The 20734-nt window shown below is 36.8% G+C and overlaps 1 protein-coding gene across 3 annotated transcripts in view; it reads right to left on the minus strand.

Moving 5' to 3' along the window:
• LOC139136557 (basement membrane-specific heparan sulfate proteoglycan core protein-like) overlaps window positions 1-20734 on the minus strand; it is a 176993-nt gene that overhangs the window by 46052 nt on the left and 110207 nt on the right. For all 3 annotated transcript variants that reach the window (XM_070704289.1, XM_070704290.1, XM_070704292.1), the window contains 11 exons: window positions 18873-18959; window positions 13041-13108; window positions 12452-12633; window positions 12023-12119; window positions 11342-11439; window positions 9660-9837; window positions 6936-7208; window positions 5209-5387; window positions 3855-3945; window positions 3054-3205; window positions 1591-1708 (listed from right to left, as the gene is read on the minus strand). In XM_070704289.1, the coding sequence (XP_070560390.1) occupies window positions 1591-1708; window positions 3054-3205; window positions 3855-3945; window positions 5209-5387; window positions 6936-7208; window positions 9660-9837; window positions 11342-11439; window positions 12023-12119; window positions 12452-12633; window positions 13041-13108; window positions 18873-18959 (1523 nt within the window). The remainder of the gene's footprint in view (window positions 1-1590; window positions 1709-3053; window positions 3206-3854; window positions 3946-5208; window positions 5388-6935; window positions 7209-9659; window positions 9838-11341; window positions 11440-12022; window positions 12120-12451; window positions 12634-13040; window positions 13109-18872; window positions 18960-20734) is intronic.

A 20734-nucleotide genomic window follows, 5' to 3' on the forward strand; every position in this document is an offset into this window, starting at 1 on the left:
GGGTATTGGACTATTTCCCCTCCCTCCATTCAACCCCCTGCTTCAAAATCTGAGACAGTACCACAGACTGCTTTGCTTTAACAAGGTATACCTATAAAGTATTTTTTTTATCCATAAAACACACTACAAACACCAATGTGACTTGGTGAAAATTAAACCCACATGCCATACACCAAATTTTTATTCATTATTTCTTATGACAAACAAACTGATATCACATTCTTAATGGAGAATATCTTATAATGGAGAATATCTTATAATGACTGAGGAAAAATACAAGGATTTCAATAATTTCATGGCAAAAGATAGCATAAATCGGTGTTTTCAAAGAGTATTTTGTAAGTTATAAGAAATGGGTAGTAATATGAGAGACTTGAACACGAGTCCAATGCATGTGTTGTCCATTTGTCTTCATCTACATAGATGGTCATTGTTTGTAACTTTATAACAATCAGTACAAGACACTCTGTGTATCTATGACACACTGTGTGTGTATCTATGACACACTGTGTGTGTATCTATGACACTCTGTATGTTTATCTATGACACTGTGTGTGTATCTATGACACTCTGTATGTTTATCTATGACACACTGTGTGTGTATCTATGACACTCTATATGTTTATCTATAAACTGTGTGTATCTATGACACTCTGTGTGTATCTATGACACTCTATGTTTATCTATGACACACTGTGTGTGTATCTATGACACTCTGTGTGTGTATCTATGACAAACTAATAGTTTTTCTTTAAGCATACAACAGATTTGTAACTTAATGTAACTGGGATGCCATATCTGATTCAGTTTTATGAGGTCCAAATACTATTTGGACCAATGACCAGTATCATGGTACATTCAGTGGACCAATGACCAGTATCATGGTACATTCAGTGGGCCAATGACCAGTATCACGGTACATTCAGTGGGCCAATGACCAGTATCACGGTGCATTCAGTGGGCCAAAGACCAGTATCATGGTACATTCAGTGGGCCAATGACCAGTATCATGGTACATTCAGTGGGCCAATGACCAGTATCAAGGTACATTCAGTGGGCCAATGACCAGTATCATGGTACATTCAGTGGGCCAAAGACCAGTATCATGGTACATTCAGTGGTCTAATGACCAGTATCATGGTACATTCAGTGGTCCAATGACCAGTATCATGGTACATTCAGTGGGCCAAAGACAGTATCATGGTACATTCAGTGGGCCAAAGATCAGTATCATGGTACATTCAGTGATCCAAAGACCAGTATCATGGTACATTCAGTGGGCCAAAGATAAGTATCATGGTACATTCAGTGGGCCAAAGATCAGTATCATGGTACATTCAGTGGGCCAAAGATCAGTATCATGGTACATTCAGTGGGCCAAAGATCAGTATCATGGTACATTCAGTGGGCCAAAGATCAGTATCATGGTACATTCAGTGGTCCAAAGACCAGTATCATGGTACATTCAGAGGGCCAAAGACCAGTATCATAGTACATTCAATGGTCCAAAGACCAGTAGCAAGGCATGGTGGTGGTCACAGGACCAGAATCAAGGCAAACTCAATGATCTGACCCTTTTGTGTTACTTACGTGCAACATCTACAACAGTAGAAGCTGTGACAGTTCCTCCAATGTTTTGAGCTGTACAGATGTATGCACCACTGTCAGCAATGTCGGCTTGAACAATTCGCAAGACATTGTCCAGCATCTGCCAATCAAAATACAGTTTGTAAATAAAATATGCTGTCAATGGCAACAGTGACGGTGTATGAATACATTTTGTCATTTTGTCATTTTGCACAGTGTCAATGATAGCATATAAATCCAGTAGTAACTGAAATTTATGTGCAATTTTAAAATAAAAAAGTAATTCCATTTGACACTCTTTGTAAATTTTGTCTTTTGAACAAAATATTCAGTTGATATATAAAATACAATGTGTGTGAATATACATGCATTCTTCAATATCCATAGACATACCATAATTACATTACTTAAGGTGGTTGGAAAGGCTAGAGCGTCAGTTATAAACTTCAACAAAACTATTAAAATATAAAAGAAGTCAACATTCTCTGTGGAATAAAAAAAACTAGACATTTGGGCACAAAAGCATTGCAGAGCTACAGCCTGTTGAAACTTCTGAAAAACCGACCAAATAAGAAGAAGTTGGGGAGTCCTTAGTGTATTAACTATGGTAGAGGTCCCTTAGCTTTTAATAAAATGTTTAAAAAGGGAAAGCCATTATTTGCTGTTTTTCAGGAAAGTTTAACAAGGCGGTGCTGGCATTCAGAGTGAGTGACTGCTATTGTAAATGCATTTTTAGATTCTTTGAGTGTCAAAGAGGTGTCAAAAGTGAGATTTACCAAAAAAACTGCTCTGTGACTTCAAAAGAGGGATGCAAATATGGCTTGTTTTCAACATTTTTGACAGAATAACAGTTTTCCTACATAATTATATACCAATTTAATCCAACCTTTGAAATGAGATATGGACATGGAATTTTTACAGCCTATTAATAAGGTTACAGATAAGATATGTACGGCACAATTTTCCTGTATTTGAAGTACTTTTGAAAAATCATATTTTGAAATTTGAAAGAATTTTTAATAATTTTTTGATATGTAAACCCATGTAAAATCATAAAAACAGATTTTATTTACAAATCCTGCCGTACAAATCTTACAAATAATAGTGTCAACATATTTATAACTAATTTGGTAATATTAATACTCTCCAATTATTATTAATTTCAAATATTAGTGTCAACATATTTATAACTAATTTGGTAATATTAATACTCTCCAATTATTATTAATTTCAAATATGTAAAAAAAATATGAAAAATTAAATTTTAATATTTACTGGTATCATATTTCAAAATCATGGATGCAAATATACAATTTTTATATTCTTTGGAGAAAGTATTAACTAAGAGAGTTATCCTGAAAATTTGAACTAAATATCTTGATTCTAACACTTAAAACTTGACATTAACTCTGAGAAAAGAATTGGTGCAAAAATAGCCTTTCCAACCACCTTAAGAGGTATCCTACCAGATGATTAGCAGCTAATTGGCCATCAGCTCTGCTCCAAGTTACAGTAGGTAATGGATCGCCCTCAGCAATACATCGTACAACAGCTGTACCACCAACTGCCACACTGACACTGCTTGGTTCAACTCTCACACTGGGTGGCTCTCGAATTCCTTTCAAAGACACCATACAATATTATAGCATGTTTGCCACTCAGCATTCAAATTTGATGCTCTATGTGTAAGACTTACAATGGGGCATATGTGTCAAGCATCTTAGCTCCAATTCTGGTGAATGTCAACACTATTTAATTCAATGCTATTTAATGAAATACCAATGATTGTAACTATTGATCCTTTGGCAGAATGTGATTAAACTGGACGAGATAATCACAAAAAAAACATCCCCATGTCAAGACAAGCAAGGTGATTCATTCTGAGAGGCTTTGATCACTACATTGTGAACCAAACTAATATTTGTAATCTGTTAACCAAAGTTTAAAGCAACTGGACTTAAATTATTGTAGGATTCTTTTCACCAAAATTGATGAAAATATCCTGATAAGGCACAATGTTGGTAATTGTTACTAGAAATACATCTCGACAGAAACATCATTTATCAAAGATTTTTTGATCAAAAGTGATCCTGAAAACAATATATTATTGATTTTTCATAATATTGCACACACAAAAACAATGGAAAGTCATTTTGACCAGTCATTTGCTAGTATGTGTAACATATTTGTTGACACAGATATTACTATTTACTGAAAAGAATTAATGATGAGTACAGGGGCTGATCAAAATAATAATAATAACATACTTCCTGTAACAGAGATAGTTGCAATGCCTTCATCCATCTCCACACCATTGCTTGCTGTACACTTATATGAACCTGCATCAGCTTGTGTAATCTGAGAAATCAAATAACACCAATATGAAATTGTGATACAGGTTTTCTTACTTGGATAAGAGTAGCAGTACATCTGTTTACATAATTCAGATAATATGATACTAATCTTTACGGCCCTGATACAACTTTTGCGGCCCGAGGTTGTACGGCGGAAGGGTCCGAGTGTGCGAGGGCCCATACGCCGTACGACCAAGGGCCGCAAAAGCTGTATCAGGGCCATAAAGGTTTTATCATATACCTTATGGAATGATAAATATGTAGTTTACATAATATTCAACATTGTTTAGGAGAGAAAAAAGCGTGCGATACCTAAAATTCATCGCCACTTGTGTCAATTTTTCATAAATGCGATGGCCGCTACCCATCGCGGATTGACATACATAATGATGTCATTTGTTTACCTGCAGAATTCTAGAACGCGCTATGGCGTGACCAACAGAGATCCAGGCTAAAATCGAAGTGAAAGAAGGATAAAAGCGTGATTTCAGTTTCTTGTAATTTATACTGAACAGGCACGCACTTTATAGAATTCACAGGATTTCACTAGGATTTAAAAATAAAAGTCTGTGTCACCGGCGCGGCTCCACTGTCGCCACGCGCAACTATGATCTGAGCGAGCAGACATTCTCCTCATCTCGCGCTGGCTTTGTGTACGAATGGTACGTTTGCGGATAGCAACGCGTGTAGTAACCAGAATCAAGGTAGTTCAGAAATGCACGCGATTGCCCATATTTTGGCACCGGGCCTGGGCGTGATGCACGGAATACACGGAAGTGACGGCGCTTTCTCCCATAGCTTTACACAGGCACGTGAATGTAGGTATATGATACTTTCAACAATCAACCATCACCAGCAAACAAACAATGGCATAAAATAATCCAATTATTATAAAGTTACACTATAGCAGTCCTTCTCAATTTATCTAAAGAATCAAAAATCCTTCTGGCTAAGCTCATTTATCTTTCAAAGTTGAACTACACAAGTCTTAAATGTTATGTTTACATGCAAAATGTGAGGATATTGACCCCACACATCTTTTCTAACACAGGTGTTTTCCTGACAATAAATGAACATGAGAGAAAAAATATTTGGTGATTTCATTACAGCACTTGACAACAAATATTTGGTGTGGCTTTCATACATGGAAGAATTACAGAATTGTATTCAAATATACTTAGTAATGAAATTGCATGTTATAAGAATGACTAAGCAATGAAATTGCATGTTACTGTGAGGAAAATTTTCATGGAGTTATGTTATTTACCCTTTGTATAATGAGGTAACCGCTTTGTTGTCTGGCTGTTGATGGCATTGACAGATCAACTCTGGTCCAGGATATCGATGGTTTTGGATCTCCACTTGATGTACACAATAACACAGCTTGTTCCCCTTCTTGTATGGATAATACTTCTGGTGTTATGCTGACTCTTGGTGACAGTGATGCTGTAATAAATTAAATCATTAGTTAAACTATAGACCCTTGAGAAAAACAGGACAGGCAACTGCGGTAAAGATCAAAGGGACTTTGGATTAGCAGAGAATGATCCTACTTGGAATAATTAAGAGGTGTTAATGGGTCGGGACGGAATGAAGCTGGATCCAATCGACTGCACAACGTCCGGTTTATAGACACTGCATGCGGGTATACGGTAATGATGTTTTCAGATTACAAGTTATTTCGGATTACCCGCAAGTCCATTTTTAGAAAGGAAAGTGTCACAAATATTTTGAGAAGAATTAGTCAAAATGGTTTTAAAGTATTTTTCTACATATTAGAAGCGAGATTCGATGCAAATAGAAGTCTGCAGGGAGTCAGTATGTTGCTGTAAAGTGACAAAGTTTCAAATAGAAATCCAAAACACATATCACTGCAGTTCCAGACTTGACAGCAGTTGACATCACAGAGTTGTTTACATTCTGCAATCGTCCGTGTATCTCTGAATTTTACCTCGTTTTTGCAGGTTTTTAACCATCAGATTATTTTCTGTGTGAGGAGTGCTCCATGATTTGGTAAAGTATTTGTGTTAACTACTGAAATGATGTTTGAAAACTGTGAATGGCCAAATTTGCGAGGACAGCGTTTAGCTTTGTGTAAATGCTTGTCTACCTTACCACTTCTGACTCCACCAACCGTTGTTGAGTCCCGATTTATCGCAAGGTTTCACCTTACAGCAAAAGTCAGTGTTAAAAATGTATTTTCTAGTACTTTGTGGGTGTAGACATGTGTAGCATATCCGAAATTTGGTGTTTCTTTAGGCTAAAACAGTACCAAAATGTTAGAGGTCGTGAACTTGAGCTCCGATGGAGTAGTCATTTTTTGTATACCCTGATTTTTGTCAAATTTTGCGTGACAGATGAAATAAAGGTCAGATTTTCGTTTTGCAGGACTGGGGAAGTGTAGACCTGTCTAACTTGTAAATGTTTGTTGTTATCGGAGATTTTCATGGTAGGGAATGTAATCTTAAGACGTCGATACCTAGCAAGAGTTTTCTGTAGCGTCTATGGCTATGTACACTGTTTTTATCGTCTGGTGTTTTCCTGTTGGCTTCGGCTAGAATCCAAAATGTGATCTTCATCGTTACCAGAACATTCACCATGACTGGTATAAAAAAACCCTCAAAATTCTCTGTGTCATTACTCAGAACGTGCCGTGCAAGAGCAAAGTGTACATATTCAGAACGTCAGTTTGATCGTTAATGAGATTAAATATAAGTACGAAGTATTGTTGTCGGGGACCTCTTGGCAAATATACTTAACATATTGCAAGATAGATTGCACAAAGAAATCACAGCAGTTGCCTGTCCCATTTTTCTCAAGGGTCTATGGTTACACTGCAATTAAAAACTTACAAAGGTCAGTGGCTTAGAAGCCTAAGAAAATCAACACTTTCTGTGTCAACAAACTAAGCAATCTATTCTTACACAACAGCAATAGAAAACAATAGCAGAAAAATTTCATCTTAATGTATGTATGTGGCATATAAAGACTTACCAGAGACATAAATTACAGTTCTAACTTTAACAGATCCAGCAGCATTAGATGCTTCACAGAAATACTCCGCTTCATCTGATTTCTCTACTTCTGGTATTGTGAAGACGCCATTAATGAAGCTATGTTTTGGATTAAGTATACCACCTTGTCCACCAGTCCATTTCAACTGTGGTGGTGGAAAACCTGTTGCAATACAAGTCATTCTCACTTCATCACCTTCTTCAACATCCACAAATCGTGGATCTATTCGAACTGTTGGCTCTTCCATGGTTTCTGTGAATTACAAATTATAATATGACATAAGAAAGATTCAAAAGAGCAGGGCTCGAAAATTTTTTTTAAAACTCACTTGCCATAGGGCAAGTGAATTTTCAATTTCACTTGTCCGGAAGAAAAAATCACTTGCCCTGAATTTCAGATGATTTTAAGAGTAAATATGTATGGTTTTATTAATGTCATTGTAAAGAAACAGTAGCTGTAACTTACTGAATTTGTGTCCTTATTCTGTGTATCAAAATATAATCTTATGTAACGTAAACATACACAGTGTTTCAGCCAGCTTTTGCTAGCATGGGGACACAGTGACCCATAGTAGGTCTTAATGGGGGACCAATTAAATTTTTGGGGGACATGTAATGCATTTCAATAAAACAACACCGGTACATTGTCATTGTGTGTCATCATGACCTGGTACCTGGTTTCAATAGGCAAGTCAGGTAGGTGCACTAAGGGTAAGTATATAATGGGCCAGCGGTGTTGTGTCAAATTGTGCCCACATGAAACTTTCAGTATCATTTAGTTTACTGCTACCACATGGTATGTGCATAAACTGCAGGGTTCCCCTAAGTCACCAAAATGATTAGCCAACTCTTTAGCCAAATAAAAAATCTTGTAGCCACTTTGAGCAACTTTTAAACAATTTATGATCTCAAGTGTAGCAACAGCTTTCTCGGCATTCAGGAGTTACTAATTTTACAAATCAAGATGTTTTGTATGTTGTTCATGATAGTTTTTACATTAAAGAAATATTTGTTTAGTTTTTATTACGTTAATTATCTGTGTTTTTTATGACATTGAAGGGATCGAAATACTTTTTTATTTCTGATGGTAAACTTTTGCCACAAGAAATAATTACGTGGCAATTCTAAAAATCAGGTAGCAATGTGAAGTATTACCACAGATACAGAATACTTCTGCAGCATTGAGTTAGTGTTCACAGTATGACAACTTATCATACATATACACTACAAGCTCTACTACCTTATGTGGCACATTTGTGCACTCTTTAAGTCATGATGTAAATTTTGTTAGCCACACAAATACAAATTTTCCATGCAGAAGAAAGCATTCGGTAGCATAGTGACAGTGTAGATACAAGTATTGTGGTGTTGTGTCATAGTTGTGATCAAGCAGGCTCAATAGCATCTTCAGCATAAGTATCCTTTAAAACAAGACACACTGATATTGTTCAATTCATTTCCCAATGTTTTAAAGAGTAATAATAGTTTTAATGATAATGATAACATTGTAGCCCAGGAACATTTTCATTTGATATTTTGATATCATCAAGAAATGTCTAGTGATGTTCACTATTACATCATTAAACTGGAGGACTCTGCAGAAATATTAATATGATGATTTGAAATGGATATGCTTACTGCAACTACTGTTGACAATTTCCCTTTGCCATAACTGTTAAATTTAATTTAAAACTGACAGTCAAGCTAAATGCCATTAAATTGGAAAGCACCAGGAAATTACCTTTTATCATAAGATTGTACCTATTGGACCTCCCTAGGTGGTTTCTTTTGAACCATAATTGTGTACTTAAGGGGTCTTCATCATGACATCACATAAGATGACCCAGATTTGACCTTTCAGAAAACCTCAAATTTTTCTCCTTTTCCCTTGTATTCTGACTCTGTTTGTGAAAGTTTCCTTTGAAATAATGGTTTTTACTATCAAACTGAGTAATTACAGGCTAAATTTTGATTCAAGCAAAGTAGATAAAACTTGGACCAAAAAAGGACGACCGGTACGCGGGACTCACAGAGGCAAAGCCAAGCCTCAGTGTATTCATCATGCCTCCATGATGTATATTGTAGCACGGTCCGTCTATGAGGGACTGAGGGACCGCGATTGCAGAATCAAACAGCAACAATGTTTGCTTCACGTACCAGGGAATTTGTAACTTTGTAGAAAGGAGAGTAAAGTGTTTCAATACATTGCAACTTTGTAGGAAGGAGGGTAAATTGTTTCAACACCTTACAACATTTTATTGTAAGCTGTAGTTTTCTATTGAGGAGGCATCGTGACATGATTTCATGAAAAGAAAAAAACATAAGAGCTGAAAAGACGTCAATATTTTGCTATTTTGTAACCAAGTAGAACAGAGCTATTTTATTGGCCGGCAATATCTAAAGCGGTACACTCAAAGAACTAGAGAGTCGCAGCGCGTACGTACAGTGGCCTCATTGAAATTTACTTGTCCGTCGGGCTGGGAGAATGTTGTTTTCACTTGCCCGGACTCAAAATTCACTTGTCCCGGGCGTCGGGCGGCGAGAATTTTCGAGCCCTGAAGAGATATTGTTTTTATATGGCATTGCCTGATAAGAGCAATTTCCCCACAGATTGAACACCACACATGACACTTTAATTCTGAATGAAGTTTTCAGTATTACCAACTGATACTGTGATGAATTTAGATTGTTGGTTATTACTCACCTCCACCCACGATCAGTCTTGCATTTCCTTGGTCCACTGCAAACTGATTAGATCCTGTACATGTATACATACCACTGTCTTCAGCTTTAACGTTTGGAATTGTTAAAATTCCCATGAAATCAGTGGCACCAACAGGTAAACTACCGCCTACTTTTGTCCAAACTAAAGTGTAAGTAACCTGAAAGAAATAAAGAAATAAATACATCACATTGTAGATACTGTCAGATGTGAAACTATGCTGAAACATTATTATCAGATTAAGAGACTATCATTACGAAATCTGAGAATTTTCAAAACTTTGTCGGTGAATACAATCACCTGACTTATAACATCTATTTAACCTTTATCAGTCATTACAATTATTAACCCTTTGAACCCGGCATGGACAAAAATGTCCGCATGATGTCATAGGGTACCAGGGGGTCAGGGTGCAAAGGGTTAAAACGTAGATATAGCATGGTCATATGACCATAGAGCAGAAAAAGTGACTTTCTATCTTGTAACAAATGGTTGTATGGTAATAGTCGCGCCAGCGGCTTACTGACTACGCATGCGCATATTTATAATATACTATGCGAGTAGCCGGAAGTGTACCCTTCTTTCATGGGCGCCGCCATGTTTTCTTTTTGAGTACTCGTAAATAAACAAATTTCTATTATATCACATGCCATTTATAAAATATACCTCTTTTATTAGCCAGTAAATGTTATTATGCACCTTGTCGCTGATACAAAATATCGTTTATGTAGATAAAGGGAGAAAACTGTCGTGCATATGAACGGGGGCATACGCAAAGAATGCTGGGATTGAATTTTAGAAAAGCGCCCCCTGTGTCAATAATTAGATTAAAAAATTGCCAGTTTTTAGACGGAACGCTGTAGTTTTCGGCACGAGGGACCGTGTTTTCAGCTTGCAAGTGGAAGGTGGGCAGTGCGGTTACTGCAATGATAATGATTGCATAATACGTCCCTTGTTTAACGCAATAGGCTGTTATCATTGTAAAACTTGCCAATTTTTGTCCAAAATTTTTACACGTTACAGAAAATCTATACCTGCTCTGCTCCAGGGTTTGACGTCGTGTACCTACGTGAACTGCTTTCATCAGGGGGAAACTGGGCATAATTGTCATATAAACGTATATGAAGTAACAATTAATTATGTTTTATCATGAATCAATACAAATAACATTGCCAATCTTAACCCCTGGCGCGACACCAAGGGCTGAGCCCTATATAATATTAATATATATGGCATGAATATACAGATACTGAAGTATGTTTGTCTAAAATATAGCACTTCATCTCAAATAGCACATCTCCTAACTCACAAACTGTTTGAGCCAATTTATAAATGTGTGGAAAATTTTTGAGCCATCTGTAGACAAGTGAAGAAATGTGTAAAATACCATGTCATGTCAATTTAGCTTACAGCACACACTGATCTCAACAGATGAATACACATAACTGTACCAATTTACCTAACTTATGATTACATTTCAGATTTAAGATACTGTGGAACATTTTTCATCATTTATTGTCTCAAGTTGCAGTACTTTAAGTATTATTGAATGTGATTATGTGTCTGGTGGGATTAATTTCTCATTGATTGGATATCATTGTAAACAAGTTGTAAGTTAAAAATCTGGTGTTGACAATTTCAGGTCAAGATGTAGGCATGCTTACCTGACTAATAGCTTTGCATACAATCTTAGCAGTATCACCTTCTGGTACCTGTAATGTGGTTGGTTCTTCTACAATAACCTGGATTGCTGGACCATCCGCTGCAACATAATATCATATTCTACATAAATAAATTGATATAAAATGAAGTGAAGTGAATATATATCAAGCTTGCTAGTATTTTTCAGGAGATCTTTCAATGCAAATTTATTGAGTTATTATGAATGGAAATTGTGGTGTGTCTTTTTTACAATAGTAGTGAGACTAAATAAATTGATCAAAATCTGTTGTGTATCACTGGTGTGTTCCGGTAACCTCATCAATATTTCCACAATAACCCAATCATATTGACTAATATATCATAATATCAACATATAAATTAGTTTCTTGTAATGAAAGTGAATCAACAACACTTTTTTCAGTTTTGGTGACGCCTGTATGTGTCAGCATATTTTGGCACACTTTGGGCAAGTTTGGCGTCATTGTATCACACCACTTTGTGTTGGTAAGATCGACTCTTTGCATCACAACATCATTGAAAAGAACTTGAAAATGTATTTGTTGCAGAAAATATTTTCAAAAGCGACAGATTTTCTACCTTTGACGTGTTTGTAATTACTATGTTGAGAATTCGTTACACATATCAATGAAAGCTACACAGTATCCGAAATTGTTAATACATACAGAGAACTGTCAGTTGTCCTTCAGCTAAACCAGCACCAAAATTATTGATAGCTTGACACATGTAAACACCCTCGTCATCTTTCTGTATGTTCTTGATCTGAAAATCCAATAGGTATATATGTTAGTATAACGGAAGGGATTGAGTAAAGAATATAATCAGTTTGGATTACCTATCCAAAGGGCTCAGCTGGTTTTAAATCTCCTCAAGAATTAACATTGCTATGAGTTTTCAGTATTGGGAAAAATAGGAAAGGCGACGGTGACAACATTGTGTTGGCTTATTTGCCATATGGTCACTAGGATAAAACTCTTAAACATAATCAGAAGACTATGGCAAGAAAAGTAAGAATTGCCATTTCATAAGAAACTATTGGACTATCTTTTTTTGCATTGTAACTTCAAAAGGAATGCCATGATATTGATACTAACCTGCAAACGCTGATCAGGAAGTTCTACAGCTCTTATTGACAATCTTTTACCATCAGATCTAACCCATGCAAGGGTTGAGTATGAACCAGTAACAATGCAATCAAATGTGATGGTTGAACCCACTGAGTCACTTATCCTGCTTGGAGAGACAATAACCGACGGTGGTCTGTTCTCTCCTGGTTCTAAAATCAAGGAAAATGTCAAGAATATGTCAAGATTATACTAATTGTTGATGTCATAATCTAATATAAACTATTGAAATATGATGGTTGTTTAGTTTTTATCAACAGCTATGCATATTTTTATATTGTGAGGTAGATTTGAGATTAACATAGCTTGGTAAAGTTGTAAATTTAGACTGAGAAAACCCTACATAAAATATCATGAAATAATGATGTATCAAAATGCAAAACTTCATAAATACACTACAATCATGCTGAGTATCTTCAGTAGAGATTTTGTTCTCTATCATTCTTCAAAGAAATCCATCATTTGTGACTACAGTTCTATACAACAATACTGTGTTGTGCAATTGAGTCTGTACTTGTAAAAGCTAACAAGAACAAAGCACAATAACATAGATTCCTACCAGCTCCTCCCACTGGAGTACAGGTACCACCAGGTATTTCTGGGTTGCCCACGTATCCAACATCACATCTGATAAAACAAATATACTTTGTCTTAAATAACTGATTTGACTTCATATGGAATATAGTTTGATGTACACATTTCATTTAACATACACTATGACATATTTCATATAAGGTAGTATGCACCTCGAAAGTGAAAGACAAAATTTTGCTCAAACTTTCTTCAATGAAGCTTTCAATCATTTTCTTACCAAATCAAGAATAACAAGTCATAGTTGATGACACAGTCCCCACTTGTTAATGGGTACTTTGATTACATGTCCTCAGAGAGGATAGACTCCTCTTCATTAACAAGTCATCGTTGATGACACAGTCCCCACTTGTTAATGGGTATTTTGATTACAGGTCCTCAGAGAGGATAGAGTCCTCTTCATTAGGTCTGTGATAAAAATACTTTTGAATGAATTCGCTTGATGCATGTCTGAGTTATGGTACAGGACATGAAAAAATCGTAACAAAATGGTTGCACAGTGGCCATATTGGATCGCATCACAAAACAAATTGATGAGCATAGCTATGACATTGGTCGATGTCCTTGTACCAACTTTGGAATAAAATCAGTTTGAGATATGCCTGAGTTATGGCTCTGTACATGAAAAAATCGTAATAAAATGGCCGCACAGCGGCCATTTTGGATCGTATCACAAAACAAATTGACGTGCACAGCTATGACATTTGTCAATAACCTTGTACCAACTTTGAATAAAATCGGTTGAAATGTGCCTGAGTAATGGCTCTGTACATGAAAAATCTGTAATAAAATGGCCGCCTGGCGGCCATATTGGATCGTATCACAAAACAAATTGACGTGCATATCTATGACATTGGTCAATGTCATTGTACCAACTTTGAATAAAATCGGTTGGAACATGCCTGAGTAATGGCTCTGTACATGAAAAAATCGTAATAAAATGGCCGCCTGGCGGCCATATTGGATCGTATCACAAAACAAATTGACGTGCATATCTATGACATTGGTCAATGTCTTTGTACTAACTTTGAACGAAATCGGTTGAAACATGCCTGAGTTATGGCTCTGTACATGAAAAAATCGTAATAAAATGGCTGCCTGGCGGCCATATTGGGTCGTATCACAAAACAAATTGACGTGCATCTGCATGACATATGAAGTAATCTTTGTACCAAGTTTGAATGAAATCGCTCCAGGCATCTCTGAGATATCTGCGTGAACGGACGCAAACACGCACACACAGACGGACGCACGCACGCACGGACATGACCAAACCTATAAGTCCCCCCGGACGGTGTCCGTGGGGACTAATTAGGTCTGTGATAAAAATACTTTGATACAGATGGCGCTCAATGGCCAAGAATGAGTTCCGTGGTGATAAAAACATAAAACCAATGTAGGCCACCATCCTAAAGAAAAATGAGTAGAGCCTGAGAGTATTATGGCTCTGTACATGAAAAATCGTAACAAAATGGCCGCAAGGCAGCCATATTGGATTGTATCACATAACAAATTGACATGCATATGTGTGACATTAGTCAATCTCCTTGTACCAACTTTGAATAAAATCGGTTGAAACATGTCTGAGTTATGGCTCTGTACATGAAAACATCGTAATAAAATGGCTGCCTAGCGGCCATATTTGATCATATCACATAACAAATCGACGTACATATGTATGACATAGGTCAATGTCCTTGTACCAACTTTGAATAAAATCTGTTGAGATATGCCCGAGTTATGCCTCTGTATATGAAAAAATCGTAACAAAATGGCCACACAGCAGCCATATTGGATTGTATCACAAAACAAATTGACGTGTATATCTATGACATTGGTCAATGTCCTTGTACCAACTTTGAATGAAATTGGTTGAAATAAGTCTGAGTTATGGCTCTGTACATGAAAAAATTGTAACAAAATGGCCACACAGCAGCCATATTGGATTGTATCACAAAACAAATTGACATGTATATCTATGACATTGGTCAATGTCCTTGTACCAACTTTGAATGAAATCGGTTGAAACATGTCTGAGTTATGGCTCTGTACATGAAAAAATCGTAATAAAATGGCCGCCTGGTGGCCATATTGGATCGTATCACAAAACAAATTGACGTACATATGTATGACATAGGTCAATGTCCTTGTACTAACTTTTAATAAAATCTGTTGAGATATGCCCGAGTTATGCCTCTGTATATGAAACAATCGTAACAAAATGGCCACACAGCAGCCATATTGGATTGTATCACAAAACAAATTGACGTGCATATCTATGAAAGTGGTCAATGTCCTTGTACAAACGTTGAATAAAATCGGTTGAAACATGTCTGAGTTATGGCTCTGTACATGAAACAATCGTAATAAAATGGCCGCCTGGTGGCCATATTGGATCGTATCACAAAACCAATTGACACGCATATCTATGACAATATTCAATGTCCTTGTACCAACTTTGAATGAAATCGGTTGAAACATGTCTGAGTTATGGCTCTGTACATGAAAAAATCGTAATAAAATGGCCGCCTGGTGGCCATATTGGATCGTATCACAAAACAAATTGACGTGCATATCTATGACATTGGTCAATGTCCTTGTACCAACTTTGAATAAAATTGGTTGGACAATGTCTGAGTTATGGCTCTATACATGAAAAAATCGTAATAAAATGGCCGCCTGGCGGCCATATTGGATTGTATCACAAAACAAATTGACGTGCATTTGTATGACATATGAAGTAATCCTTGTACCAAGTTTGAATGAAATAGCTTCATGCATCTCTGAGATATCTGCGTGAACGAACGGACGGACGGACGTACGCACGCACGCACACACGCACGCACGGACGTATGCACGCACGCACTGACATGACCAAACCTATAAGTCCCCCCGGACGGTGTCCGTGGGGACTAAAAATCGGGGCTAGCCGTTCAAAATTTGTCAGTAGAGAAACAAATTACCTAACATTTACAAATGCTGGAAATTCAAAATGGCTGCCATCCCTTTGTTAATTCTATAGGAGAAAATAACATTTGTGATTTTCTAAAAGTTAAAGGGAAACCTAAGTCCAGCGACATTGACCGTTTATCCCTTCCAAAATCACCCTTGAGTAAAATGCAGCTCAAATTTGCAACATAATTGCACGCGCTGACGACTACGGCGCGACGAAAAGAGAAGTTGAAGTAGACGACATTTACGTCATCGGCGATACAGAAGATTGTAGCTTGCAGCTGGAGGAGTACTGTGAACAGTTCAGCGCATTCGTAAGACGACTATGGAGAGTTCGGGCAGCGATATTTCTGACATCGAGTATTACTTTTCCCTGACTGAAATCAAACTGTGCTTATTTGAACCAAGATATGTAATAATTGGACAGCATCTCAAAACATCTTTCATATCTTGGTTGTTTGCGTTTTGTGTATGATTCAGCGGAGGGAGTCACTATGCTTGTACAGACCCCGAACTGGATTGGAGAGACTCTGCGACTGAGTGACCCTGCGATCCTTCAACGCTACGTTTCTAAAACAGAGTTTTCTGTATCAGTCCAGTGAGTCGCTTAAAATTAATTTTGTTGTGTAGAATGATACTGAATGATTGACTGATTGCATGTGTTACCGTGTAATTCGAGCTTGGCCAGATCTTTAAGGTTGCGAAATCTCCGATATGTATCGGAAAATATTTATTCGCGATTTGACAAATCTATTATAGTGTCGTTCATTTTTCGAAGCTGGTGTCGAACTTAGGAAGTCGGGCTTACTCAGATCTACAAAGTGATGAAATCGCGTATATAATGAATATTTGCCCGCTATTTAAAAAAATAGTATTGTCTTAAAGCATGTTGTAAGGAATGTATTTCATACAAGACCAGCCCAAACTCCCGATGATTTCCGATATGTCCTCTGTTCAAGTCCCGATCGCCAAGTAAAAATGTTTACATGTAAAGAATGTAATTTGTGCAAGGGCCTCCCGAGTCCCGATGATTTCCCATCGGCCCTCTCGACGAAGTCCCGTGTGGACATTTAATGAAAAAAAATGCTTTACATGTAAAAAATGTATTTCGTGCATTAATAAATCTAATAATGTAAAACACAGTATTCTTGACTACCGGCCATGGATGCTACTTTTGAACTAAGAGTAGGACAGAGGTTTTTGGGTGGTCAGATCTGTTAGGTGGTGAAATCTCCGATATACATCGGATATTTACCCACAATTTGACAAAGTATCGACCAGTATCAGAGTAAAGTCGTAAGTCGCCGATATTTATCGGATAAATATCCGTGATTTCGTAGACCCGGCGTGACGACACCACACAGTGCAAGTAAATCTAGGATCGTCTGGTATCGATATTAGCCTAGGAGTTCCGGCGCAATTGATATTTATCGGGTAAATATAATATCGGCGATTTCTCAGACCCGGCGGGCGCGTGCCGAGACACAGTAGGCAACAAGTCATTCCAGTATCTTGTAATATCAATATTACCAGGTATAGTTCTGAAATTGCCTATATTTATTGGTTATATATCGGAGATTTGGCAGACCCGGGATGTCAAGATAAGAGACGCTTTGTGTAGTTTCGTCTTCGGATTTTAGAGTCCCGAAATCGCCAATATTAATATTTATCTGGTTAAAACCGGCGATAGTAGGCTGACTCAGCATGTCAAGATACGAACCGCATTGTGTGGTATCGTCTTGTATCGGTATCAGAGTCCCAAAATCCCTTATAAAACAATTATCCTGAAAGAATTAGAACATAACGTTGTATCTTTTACAGATTTTAAAACTCGCCCGACTTTCTTTAGCCACTGTCTTCGAAAAAGCTGTTCTGTGGGAAGACGGTAAAAGCTGACTCCGTTTGTTCTTCCTTGAGTGATTTTTGCACTCAAATGATCAACAGTTAATTACTTTTTATGCTACTGAGCATTAAAGAGTCGTAACGTGCAGAACTGCACTGCTGCAGTCATAGACTCCAATGCTTTGGTAGGCTGTCACACACGTTCGTGTATCGCCGATGATGTCACGCACGCTCCTCCCATGAGCCCTTTCGCGCCCATGGGATTCCGAGCTCATTTCCATAAATGTCGTCTACTTCAACGTCTCTTTTCGTCGCTCCGTAGTCGTCGGTGCGTGCAATTATGTTGCAAATTTGAGCTGCATTTTATTCAAGGGTGATTTTGGAAGGGATAAACGGTCAATGCCGCTGGACTTAGGTTTCCCTTTAATATAGTGAAAACCTTTTTCACTCCAAGACCTTTAAAATGAGCCCAAACAAGTGATAAATCAGCGAAGAAATTGTTACAATAACTTTGAGAGACACAAGATCTGTCCCTGAGGCATTCTAGCTTAACATGCAATTTGACATACATACTTCATTAAAATGCAATTTGACATACACACTTCATTAACATGCAGTTTGACATACATACTTTATTAACATGCAATTTGACATACATACTTCATTAAAATGCAATTTGACATACACACTTCATTAACATGCAGTTTGACATACATACTTCATTTAACATGCAGTTTGACATACATACTTCATTGAACACACAGCTAGACATACATCCTTCCTTTTGATGAAGCAAAGAAAGATACATTAAATTATCAAACAAACTGTCCGTGATATCAGATACATCTGATCATCATGCGGTGACTTTTCAGTGCAAATTTTCCCTGAACTTTTAATAAAGTTTTAGGAGTGATATTAAAAGTCCAGGACTTTCTGGGACATGCATAATTCCTGAGTTAACAAAATCACAACACAAACAATTACAACATAATAATGTAAAACTCACCTTTCACATTTCCTGCCAGTATAACCATCTTTACAGGCATTACATGTCTCTGTGCCATCGTTGTCAAGGTAACAAGTTGGTGAAAATCTACAAGATATAAATTATGGTATCATAATAATAATTGTTGACACAAGACTTATTCTATCATTCATTAACTTACAAACCACCATGGGTCAAAGATCATGCTTACACATTCTCATCCACAATTATCTATTTGATTTGATCATAGACAGTAGAAGTAAGATAGTGTAATATCGTCTCTTCAATCATCATCAATGATGGAAACATGTATGCTTATTTTTGAAATATTACAATCAAATCAGGACTCAAAATATTTTTACTTTTGTCCATAAGCGCAATGTGCAAGACTTAATTGTTGTGCATGTTTTGCATCTGCTTCCCAGGTCTTCTAAAAGTTCATTTTAGTTATTTTGCCACATTGATCTCAGAGTATTGATCTAATTCAAAGCCATAAAACAGCAGAGTGAAGATTGCAATACATAAACTATGATGTAGTTGCTTTACTTTCAGTCAGTATGGTACAATCAGGAGTTACATCAAGGAAGTCTGTTGGGTAATCAATAGATGCTAATCAGCTGCTATGTTACCCTAGTCTGTTTGATCTATAGTATAATATCATTTGTCATGTCATCAACTTGGCATTAACAAACTTGGATCTTCAACTCTGTAACACTAGTTTTGCCAAATTAAGGTCTAGGTTTGGCAGTTTGGGGATTTGAAATTTTTGTATCATTTCTGCATTTATTGAGCTCTTTTGCACATTTGTTGAAATAACATGAAGATCACAGCAATACCCATTTGATCTAAAAGTAAATGTACACATCAAATTTCAATCTTGAGATTTACTACCACTATCACTATTTACAAGAAAACTAAGTGGTAGCATACATACATACAGACAGACAGACAGATGGACAGACAGACAGACAGATGACAAACACTGGACAGCAACTACCCATATATCTTCTTTTGTCGTATTTATGTATCACAACCAGAAGATAACAGTGATTCAGTTTTTGTCCATGTGTGTGACGTAATCATTCAGTCGTATATGTAACAAGTCATTGACAATGACATAGTCCCCACTTGTAATAGGAGTATTAGTCTTGAGGGGGCAGGGAAATGAGGTCATTAAGAAGTATCACTAAAGTGTATATGTTCAGATCTATGGACACATACGTCTATGTCATTGTTCCCAATTTGAAACAAGAGGCATGTCTAAGTTATGGTTCTAAATCGGGAAAAAAGATCAAACCTCTAGCTGTATTAGCCAGCCAAGAAATACATATGTGCATAATAAATGAGGTACAAGATGTGACATCTTAAGGTCTATTATCCTATCAAAATTGAAGCGTAAAGAACTTGTGATTACTGAGTTATGCATATATATGCATATTCAAGGTCAAAGGTCATCAAGGTCACGTGACATTTTGAAAAAAAAACATTGTATTGCTAATTAATCCATATATGCCAAAATTCAGACCTCTAGCTCTATTGGCTTGCCCATAATTATATATGGGCATAATTAACGAGGTAAAGCATGTGTTGTCATAAGGTCTCCCATCCTACTAAATATAAAGGACATAGCACTTGTGGTTACTTATTTATTGACATAATCGTGTATTTTAGGTAAAAGGCTATCGAGGTCACATGACATTTTGTCAAAAATTTCTATCCTATAGTCTATCCCTATATACTAAAAATCATACATTTACCTCTATTGGCTTGTTCAAAATTAGATATGCACATAATGAATGAGGTACAATATGTGGCGTCATAAGGTGTCCCATCATACCAAATATGAAGGGTGTAGCACTTGTGGTTCCTGAGTTATGGACAAA

The sequence above is a fragment of the Ptychodera flava genome, chromosome 7 (assembly GCF_041260155.1).
Source record: "Ptychodera flava strain L36383 chromosome 7, AS_Pfla_20210202, whole genome shotgun sequence".
Taxonomy (NCBI): Eukaryota; Metazoa; Hemichordata; class Enteropneusta; family Ptychoderidae; genus Ptychodera; species Ptychodera flava.